The sequence below is a fragment of the Lolium rigidum genome, chromosome 4, assembly GCF_022539505.1.
Source record: "Lolium rigidum isolate FL_2022 chromosome 4, APGP_CSIRO_Lrig_0.1, whole genome shotgun sequence".
Classification (NCBI taxonomy): Eukaryota; Viridiplantae; Streptophyta; class Magnoliopsida; order Poales; family Poaceae; genus Lolium; species Lolium rigidum.
In genome coordinates this window covers 231,190,914-231,201,166 of record NC_061511.1, presented here as the reverse complement: position 1 = coordinate 231,201,166, position 10,253 = coordinate 231,190,914, and the positions used below count along the sequence as shown (strand labels likewise).

At 54.1% G+C, this 10,253-nt stretch overlaps 1 protein-coding gene across 1 annotated transcript; it reads right to left on the bottom strand.

The window, feature by feature from the left end:
• Window positions 1–4,633: 4,633 nt before the first annotated feature.
• On the bottom strand, window positions 4,634–6,748 carry LOC124648394 (psbP domain-containing protein 1, chloroplastic). Its single transcript, XM_047188172.1, has 3 exons — window positions 6,546–6,748; window positions 5,375–5,789; window positions 4,634–5,248 (listed from the first exon to the last, which is right to left on the bottom strand). Exons 1-3 carry the CDS (start codon window positions 6,746–6,748, stop codon window positions 5,027–5,029), a joined length of 840 nt encoding a protein of 279 aa, XP_047044128.1. The 3' UTR covers window positions 4,634–5,026.
• Window positions 6,749–10,253: the final 3,505 nt, after the last annotated feature.

Below are 10,253 nucleotides of genomic sequence, written 5' to 3'. Positions count from 1 at the left end.
GTAGGATGGTCGACATGTGTCCGAAACCCTAGCGGTAAATTCGGCAAAGGGATTATAAGTTACCGTTGGAATACCCGAATTTGGAGCCTGAGTTGGCGGAACCATTTGATCTCCTTGGGGGATCCGGGAAACTTTGAGGTACTTAGTTTAAATTATACGAGATGATTATCCAGAGAACAATTTTCAAAGTTCGGTTGATGGATGAAGTCCTGCGGAAGAAAAGATTTTCCGGCAAAGGAGCTGCAAAGATATTTTAGAAGTCGGAGTTCTTCAAGATTTCCAAGACTTCCGGGAAGCTAAGCGGAGATTTCAGAGGCATGAGCAAGACATAAGATATGGTGAACCTACTGTTGTGGATATACTTCATAGGGTACCATCAAGAGTGCCTACATCTGGCAAGCCCCGGTGGCCCACAGATGGTGGTGGTGGCATATGGCCTACCGGGCGGCCTAGTTGTTGTTGATCAAGATGGAAGATGTCCAGCCTAGGAACAAGAAGCCGGATCTAGCCCGACATGCGCCAAGAGTCGGATATGGCAAGGCCCATGAAGGTATCCGGATCCAGTATGACGTATTAGGTATAGGCGGATCCTTGACATGCACGGTAATGTAATATTCCGTAGTTAGGAAATATTGTATTTCGTCTAGAACTCTCCGTGTAAATCCTAGATCTTGGTGCCTTTATAAGCTGGATCCCGGGAGCCCTAGAGGCACAACCACAACTCATTGTAATAATGCGAAAGCGCCCAGATAATTCTAGACAATCAGCAGTAGGCCCTGCCTCCGAGCAGCGTGTTCTGAAGCTTGGTAAACCGCGTACCACCATTCCAATGACTCTCCTCCCTATGGCCCCTACTTCTTCCCCCTTCGTGTGGATCCCTCCTTCGGGGTATCGTGGAGTAGGCAACGACAATCACGTAGTTTACGGACCTTCCGAGTGACACACCTGAATTCCTTTGCACCCCAAACACAAAGGTTTGATTGCAGCACAAACAAGGCCTTAACCACGCCGCATAAATCCTGCTGACAAGCCCCTCGCTACCATTTGTCAAGTACCAACTTATCATAATCGACGTGGGTTTGCCAGACATCTTCATACCTGAATTGCTTAGTACCCCGTCCTCTCTCCTCAACCACATCTTCTCTGAAAACCATATTAAAAAAAACAACGATCTGATTCCGTAGAGACTATGTCCCGAACTTGTGTGTGAGCAAATCTGTTAACAAAATTTTCTATCACCAAAGGCCCGATCAAGTCGTGCTTTAACATTTGCAACACCCATTGCCAGTTGTCCCAAGTGTTTTCCATACCAGACCATCCAAGGTCATGGACAGAACAATCTTCAGTAGCTTCTCTGAATGTTCTCATCTGCCACTCCGGTCTAGCTGCCCTGGAGAATTGCTCTAAAGCATAAAGTGTCTCGTTAAAATCCCCCATGCAAAGTCATGCCGGATGCTCAATTGTCGCCAATGTGCACAGGTCACTCCAACTATGGTGCATGTCCGCAACCTTTGGCGCACCATAAAAACCAGTAAATCTCCAACTTGGAGCATCATCATATTTCCTCCTCACCATTGCATCAATATGGCAGGAATTAAATTCTTTGTCTCAACAAACATTTCTTCTGTCCAAAACAGACCAATACCACCACTCAAACCCTCAGTGTTCACCGCATAACAACCTAGAAAACCAAGCGTATTTTTCAACTATTCAACTCGCCTCGCGGAAATCTTCGTCTCCATAACATACAGGAGACAAGGCCTTTCTTGCTTCATAATATTGCGAAGCTCACAAACAGCTGCGAGGTTCCCAAGCCCCCGACCGTTCCAACTTAAGCAACTCATTGCTCTAGGCAGGGCTGCATCGCAGCCTCTGCCAAATTGTCTGAGTTAGTCAGAGTAGGTTTCTTCTTCTTAGGATCAGGTTCTCCTCTACCTCATCATCCGCTACTGAATGAGCTACAGCCTCTGATAGATTCACAAATGGCACAATAACACCATCCATTTGGCGAGAACCATTCTCGAGGAGCGGCGTCTCCAGCCTCATGTACACTTTACGTGTAGTCCCAACTATGCATTTTTGCGCCGTGTTCTTCTTTAGTGGGGATGTGGCCTCACCCCCAGCCTCCATTACATTGCTTGATCCTCGGGTATCTGCTTTATTATTTCTGAATGTGCTCTGCCCACCCGACGATCCTCCACTAAACTTGCCTTCTTCCTCCTTTCGCGCCCTTAAACCCCTCCCGAAAGGGAGGTTACCATTGGCATCTCTTGTCCCTAGCGTCGGACAAAGTGGATCAGCATGTCCAAAGCAGCCACAGGAGAAACAAATTAAAGTGTGGGGCCTGCTCATACTGAATATCATAGAGATCCACACATTTTCTCCTTGCCGAATCTATCAACACCCATATTCGGAGAGGTTTGGCTACATCAAGTGTAACCCTAACCCTCAGGTAGCCCCCAATATGATCAAACTGGACGTCCTTCACATTCTCATCAATTTGCCTTGCAATTGACAGCCACCACTTTTTGTCGCGCAGGTTGAACAGAAGATCTATCAGTCTAACCCAGATCCATAGCCACTCAAATAACAGTTCAGACGGCTTCATGCATTCCTCGAATTCTGACAGAATCACTTGTTGACATGCCATGGTGATCCATCCCATACCCGCTCCCGATCACGCTGAGAAGCGAAAACAGCGATGAACATGTTCGCCCCAACCGATCGGAACACCAGCCCTTTAGGGTTTCCCCATGAATGGTTTGGATGTGAGAAGTATTACGGGCTAGAATCTTCCCTACCAGCATCCACTTCTTTTGCTCTTCCTCTTCCCGATCATCAACCACCAGAGGAGTGGCCTCCGCATCCGTAATGTCACGCATCCGTAATGTCAAGACGGCCCAACTCCTCCATTTTCGCCCTCGCCGCCCGTGGCGACAGAGCCTCCTTCCCCTTCTCCCCACCACACACGGACAAAGCCATGTCCATGTCAGTGATCCCCCTTGTGCCTCGTCAATCAGATCAACAAGCGCCGCCAAGACCGTAGAAACCCTAATCGCCTCCGGAGGGGTGGCTCCGAGAGTTTAGGAGAAACTTCAGGGCAAGGACTCTTGTAAGCCACGCTGAGCATGTACGTGGGCACGTATACGTACATACTCAAAATTATACCAAAAAAACAAGTAAGAGATGTAAAACGTTCCGTTAGGACGCTAATCACGGTCCCTAAATTTAAAGATGAGTTGAGATAGAAGTTGAAAAGAACACGCGGAAGATTATCAAGAAAACCGGAACACACGCATACATATAGCTAGGCAGGAAAAAGAAGCAGCCCGGCCACCCAATGCGAATCAAGACTCTAGCTATCGACTCTAGCTATCGTCCGAAGATGGAGACGGTCCCGGACGACGTCCTCGTGGAGATCTTGGTGCGCGTCGCGGACGCCGTCGCGCTCTTCCACTGCGCCGCGACCTGCAAGCGGTGGCGGCGCCTCGCGGCCGACTGGCCGAAAGGAGCGCGCCGCCCGTCCTCCCTCATCGGCTTCTTCCAGGGGCAACCAGAACCGTTCATCATCCACCCCCCGCCTGTGCTGTCGCCTTTTATCCCGGCGCCGATGTCGCCGCTCGGCCCCCGCCGTCGCTTCCTCGTCGTTTCTATCCCTGAAGCCGGCAGCTCTATGGACCGCGCCGTGCCGCTGGCCTCGCGCAGTGGCCTCGTGCTCGTGCGCCTTGGCTCACAAGAGTGGACTGGTATGAACTCCATGGTCCACCTAGCCGTGTGTAACCCGCTCGCCGGCACCAGCCAGCTGCTGCCACCGTTAGAACCCAGCAGACCCTTCAGCGACAAAAGTTGTTGCTGTGCCATTCTAAGTGGTGAGGACTATTGCTCGGATGAACAGAAACGGTCCACGGTGGGGAGCTCGACCTTCTTCAAAGTGCTAATCATCAACATCATCGAGTGGAGTGGTCACTCCATCTATCTCCGCACATTCTCGTCCACCGAGCCGAGCTGGAGCGCGCCTAGAAAGTGCAAGAACCCAGTGGTAGGGAAGCAACAAACCCACTTCAGCGCCGTCGTGTGCCGAGGCCAGGCACGGTGGCTCTTTCGTAACCGTCTGGACATTTGCACCCTTGATGTGAATGTCCGGACCGGTGATGTCTCCACAACAAAGATCCTACTCCCGATGTATCTTCGCGTCTGCGAGCTCTATGACGAGCCACGGCTTGGCGCCACCACGGACCGCAGGCTCTCATTGAATTTCCTGCATAGGGCATGCCTCCGGGTAGAGATATGGACAAGTGAAGGCGATGAGGATAGCATAGATGGCACTGCAAACTGGCTCCCCGATCGCGTGATCGAGCTACAGCAACCACACAAGACACAAATCGACAACGCGCGATGTATGTGTGTAGGCGAGAAGAGCGGCACATTGCTCATCAAAGACTCCAGAGCAAACATGTACGTTGCTGATCTCGAAACTGGAACAATGGAGGAGGTTACTGCCCGATTATGCGATCCTGTCTCCACCGCTATTCCCTTTGAAATAGATTGGCCGGGCTTCTTCGTGTCTCCCTTGTCGGCGGGCAGTATCAAGTGTACCAAAAGTGGAGAAGCTGTATTGGGACTTGCTAGATCATTTGGCGAGTAGTAGGTTGCCATAAAATTGAATTTGTAACTTCTTTCCGACAAACTGAGCTTGTAACTTGAGTTATGTGTTGCGCCATCTTGCCTAAGAGTGTTGAAATAAAGGAAGAAGTTAAGTACATACTCTTTGATTTTGAGAGACAACCTTGATTTTCTACTTAAAAATGAACAATGTGCCCTCTCGAGCTCCACAACGCAGCGCGGTTCTGAAGTTGCCACGTGGGGCACGACAACTTATGTTTTTCCTAAGAAGATCACCACCATTCAGATTTTGAATGGACCAACAAGATCATGTCGTGCCCCGCACCGAATTACTAACGTTCACCCGACGGTGGCATCCAAAGTTAAGCAATGATTGCTACTTCTGTTTTCTCTACAATCTTCATTACGCTTCGATCTTGTTGACTCTGAAGGAGTCCATGACTCTCCTCAGGTCCCCCTCTTCTTCCAAGAGAAGCCGCTCTGGTGACTGCAGCCGGAGGGCGTACAACCGATTGTTCTCGACGCCAAGGACCGTCAGGTAACGCCGGTCCCACTCCAGCCTTTGCACCCTGTCTGCCGGCATCACTGCTAGCTCATTGTTGCTTGCGTAGGACTTTATGTTCACCTAGAGGCACAACATAGCAGTACATCGCAAGAGTTCGAGCAGGATTTAGCCAACATGTGGTGGAAACATCATTAAATGTACTTCTTGATTGGATCATGATTTCTGCATTTGACTATTTTGATTTACCTCAACTTCGTAGTAGAGCTTGCCATCATCAGCAACCTTAGACGAGGCTGACAACACGTTTGACTCGCGTCGAACTCCTAGCCTGGTGGACATGAACTCCGTCAAGTACTGCTTCAGAACTCCCTTTGCGGCCTTCTCCGGAGGGCCTAGATCCTCGACAGTTTTATAATTTGATGACGAAGGGGACGATATATCGACAGACATGTTCACATCGAGGAGGACCGGGTCTCTGAAGAATATGTCCGCACCAGCTCCTCGGACCTGGATCCATCCTTTGGGGTACAGGAAGGAATAGCCGTCAAAGGTGTCGATGTACTCCCTGAATGCACCGCCGGTGGTCTCAGCTAAGGCGATCCGCTTTGGCCCGAAGAGCAGGACTGCTGAAGTGGATAGTAGTGTGGATAGTACATTCCTCCTGGGAACTGCAAAATTCTTTTTAGTTCACGTGCAATCGGCAACAATGTAATGAATTAAGGATTTAGTGACATGTAGCGACCATGGGAACTATCAACGGTTTTCAAGATATTGCATGTTTGCAATGGTTTATATTGCCCTTTACAATGGCCGGTTCACTATCCTACTTGGCAGAATTTAGAATGTCTTTTGGATAAGCAAAACAACAGAAGGATATAGTGTGTGTACCATGAAATTATTATGTACATCAACATTGTCTGGCTGACTGACTTACTCCATGAGTCTTTAGATCAGAACTTGACTAAATCTACCCAGTGTTAACTGTTTCCATCAATCCTATGAGCAAATATGATGTCTGTACTGTCTGTCTCAACAACAAATTCGTGTCTATACTCTATACTGTGAATTCTAGTGGCATATGCCTGCAAAGTACGCAACGATTCAAAACTAGTCTAGGAAAGAAGACTTGTACGAACTGAAACTGTCGTTTGAACTGTTAAACTTAAACATAACAATTTCAACTATAAAGGGTGTCCAGAGACTAGTGTAACCTCTAGAAATTGTTACAATACAGCTAGTAGCAAATTTTGGAGCCTTGCTCTTGAGCACCTAGCCACCTAGTAGAGGCCACTTCGTCGACAAACACTCTACAAATACCATGAGCCAAAGTTCTGTACTGTTATCAGTCTACTAAATCCCTCCACTCTTCCTCGTTGCTTGGACTGTAAGCAGGGGAAGATACAGAGGGAACTCATACCTCAAAACCTCAGAGGAGACCCCAATGGCAGAAGACTGGGACGGGCTGCAGACAGCAGCAGCAGCAGGAACGCGCGCGGTGTCCCGGGGAGCAAGGTGGAAGAAGGAGAACGGCGACGGCGACGAGCGGCGTGAGAGGCGGGAGACGGGGTGGGGGCGTGGTAGCTGCACTGAGGCGAGTGCGGCGGCGCCAAGGCACGGCATGGCGGCAGCTGTAGAACGGCGACGGTGACGACGAATGATGCGGCTTGGCTCCTATCTCTTTATCTTCGGAAGGAGAGGACACTCACACACGGGAGAGGAAAGAAAGGTACGGCCCGCCCGTAGGTGCCACTGGTTGGGCCTGTGAAGTTTGGGCCTCCCATGGCCATCCCTTCGTTCGGTAGCCTACTATCACCACGCCAAGTTCCCTAAAAAAAACAAAAAACACCCCCAGGCCTGCTACACTTTATGAAATTAGCCTAGCGCACCCGCCACCCTCCCGCGCCGCGGACGAGCCCTGCTTCCCGGCGGCCTGCCCTTCGCCATGGGATCCCCGTCTACCTCCTCCCAATCTCGGAGGTGGGTCGGCTACACCGACGACGACGACGAGGAGGAGGTTACTCGGTGTTCCTGCTGCGAGGTCCTCCGAAGTGGAACGCCGCCAAGCCCCGCTGGCTCCCACATGGCTCGGGCTCCGTCGCCGCCTTCGACGACGAGTGGAGCGAGGTCTCCGGCGGCCCCTAGGGGCGTCGATGGAGCGGCGGCCGCGGCCGTCGCAGGTGGCCGCTAGGCTGTGGACGAGAGCACGCGCCGCCTCGCGTCGCTCGTCATGGCCCCGACGCAAGCTTCTGCTCAGGTGGCGAGGGCCCCGTTGCGGGGCCATGGACGGCTGCGCGTGGCCGCAAGAGGCCGCGCAACCAGCCGGCGGCGTTGCCGGCGTGGACGGTCCGCTCCGGCATCCCCATCAACCTCGCCGGCGCGTGTTTCAATTGCACGCCGACGTGCCACATATCGGGCGAATGCACATATGAGACCGTTTGCTTGCGCTGCGGTGAGGAGGGGCACCACGCCCGTGAGTGCCCGCAGGGCCGCCATGCTGGTGGTGACAGGCGTGGTGGTCGTGGAACAGGTCCGGTGGCTCCTGCGCGTCAATGGCTTGGGCCACGCGGGCAAGGAGATGCGGACGGCGCGCCACGCGTGGAGGCAGGACCCTCGACACCGACACCGACGCCGACGCCGGCGCCGGAGCCGGAGCCGGATAGATATCGAATCCCGGCGCGTCAGAGGATTGGCTTGGGAGCACCGCAGGTGCGGCTGCCCTCGCCGCCGCATATGGAGAACCGTGTCCCTGTGCGCCCAGTGTGTTGGGGAGCACGACCAGGAGCAGCCGCCACCGTGCAAGAAGAAGCGATTGGCTCGTCGTCCAGGCAGGCGAGCCGTGGAAGGCACGCGGCTTCGAACCATCCTGAGCGCGGTCACCGGCATGCGTGTTCGCCATCTGCGGGGAGGTCCGGCGCGCCGCCCGGTTCCAAGGCCAGGGACGAGCCGAGGCTGGAGCGTGCCAGTCCATGGCCAGGGAAGGAGGCATGGCCCCGCGTGCGCGTGCCAGAGTCGGTTCATGTGCCCCGCACGACCGAGGTTGACAAGGCGGAGGCCGCTCTTCGGTACGCCGTCGTCGCGTTCGTCTCCGGCAAGCAGGCGTACATCCCTCTCGGCGAGGCGGGTGCTGCGCTGGTAGAGAGAGTGCCGCGGGCGGAAGAAAATTTCACCGTCCATCGATCTTGGCCGGGGGACTTCCTGTTCGTGTGCGGCAGCCGGCGAGTGCGGGACGAAGTGCTGGCTGCAGATGCCGCCCATGGTCGCGATTTCTCGCTCCGCTTCACGCCTTGGAACCGTCAGCTCCAAGCTATGCAGTGTCGCATGAGGTACCGCGCGCATTTCGAGCTCAAGGGGGTGCTCGCCCATGCTTGGAACCGCTCCACAGCCATGGCCGTGCTTTCATCGGACACATGGGTTGAATGCCTGGGCGCGGCGACTGCCAACCGTGAGGATTTGGGGCGCTTCCAAGTGGTGGCATGGACGAACGACGTCGATGCCTTCCCGAAGGAGAAACACCTGCTCATCGAGGAGTCCGACGACCATATGGAAGAAGATGAAGGCATGGTTCTCCCCGGCGAGGCCCTGATACCTCTGGAGAAGAACATGCTAAGGTATCTTGTCAGCGTTCGGCTCGTGCACGCTGAAGACATGCTGCCGTCTGACGATGAGAGCGACGGTGACGAAGGGGGCGCTGGCGATGATGTGCGGCGCTGCCGTGGTTTCGATTCTAGCGAGGACCAGGAGGGTCGTGGAGGCCGTGGCGGACGGCGCCGGGACGACGACAGAGGACGCGGCCGCGAGCGCCATGGTGACCGTGATGTGCGTGATGGTAGCGCTCGCCGCGATCGTAGTGGCGACCGCCGCTCGCGCGTCCGTCGCGAGGACGCCCTGCGCCGTCGACCTCCTGGCGGCTGGGGCGGAAGCCTCCGCGTGGCAATGAACACGGCGAGGGAGGTCTCGCCTTGGCCGGAGGTTGAGGATGAAGCTGACGTGGAAAGCGATGTCAGAGATAAGGGTGACAGGCCGGAAAAGCGGTCCAAGGCTGCATGCGCCTGATCACGTGGGGATAGGCATGGCGCCGTTTTTTCGCGCGCGTCTGCATGGCGTTTCAAATCGGGCCACTCCTGGGACGCCGCGTGGAGAATCTGGGCCGCATATTCCTGGGTGATCCCCTCCAACGGGCCCCACCTCCGCAAAGCGGGCCAATGAGGAGGTTTCTCCCGGTCAAAACCCTGATTTCGTTGCGTCGGCTTTGTCTTTGGCACGTAAGGAAGCTTCCGATTGGGAGGAGGGCGAGTTTCGTAGAGACGGGCCTCTTTTTGATTCGTCTGTTGCCTCCAAAGTGGGCCCCGGCCAGGCTGTTGCACGTACCAGGCATCTCAACTGTCATCTCTCAGACTCAGGGCTCCTTTCCTCTCCAACCAGCGACAGCTGCTCTTGGCCATCCCCAGATTCAGTCCTACCCAAGAATGGTGGTTTTCCGGCAACGTTGTTGGACTCCTTTCCTGTCACCATCTCTCCAAGTAGGGATATGGGCCCTATGGCCGTGGACCCCAGCTGCAATGAAGTGGGACCGGACCTCGCACGTTTTCGCGGAGCATGCAGAAAGCCCATCTCCCCGGTGCTCAGCAGGCCAGCTAGGAGATGTCGCAAGAAGCGTGCCTACTCCGGACCGGTGAGGCGCAGTAGGAGGATCCGGGTACGCTACACAGACAAGACACCTGTCCGCCAGTAGCAGCGTGCCCTGATGGTCCAGCTGGGCATTGCACGTGAGGGGGAGATCATTGGAGACGAAGCTCTCAACGCCTACCTCGACCTTTTCACCAGACCTTTCCGTCCGCAACATATGGATGTGGTTCTGCGCCTCTTCGGGTGGTCCCCAGAAGACCTCCAGCCTATCGTGGATGCACCGGTGGATTGCCTTATGTGATGTCTTGTCTCATGCCTTGTTGACCTTCTAGCCTGCATATGGTGCCCCATCTAGTTGTAATAATGGATTTCTCCGATGTTTGTGTTGCCATCTGGAATGCGTGTGGTTTAAATTCATCTGCGAGGCGACTTGCTATCTATCAGGTCATTTCGCCCTCTAGGTCGGCTGTGGTGTGTCTTCAAGACACTAAGATGGCGG

Bases quoted from the DNA above. Each gene is read 5' to 3' on its own strand.
- LOC124648394 (XM_047188172.1), bottom strand. From the start codon at position 6,748: ATGCCGTGCCTTGGCGCCGCCGCACTCGCCTCAGTGCAGCTACCACGC. The intron at 5,790-6,545 runs GTATGAGTTCCC...TGCAGTTCCCAG, and splicing joins GTCTCCTCTGAGGTTTTGAG to GAGGAATGTACTATCCACAC. The intron at 5,249-5,374 runs GTAAATCAAAAT...TTGTGCCTCTAG, and splicing joins AGCTCTACTACGAAGTTGAG to GTGAACATAAAGTCCTACGC.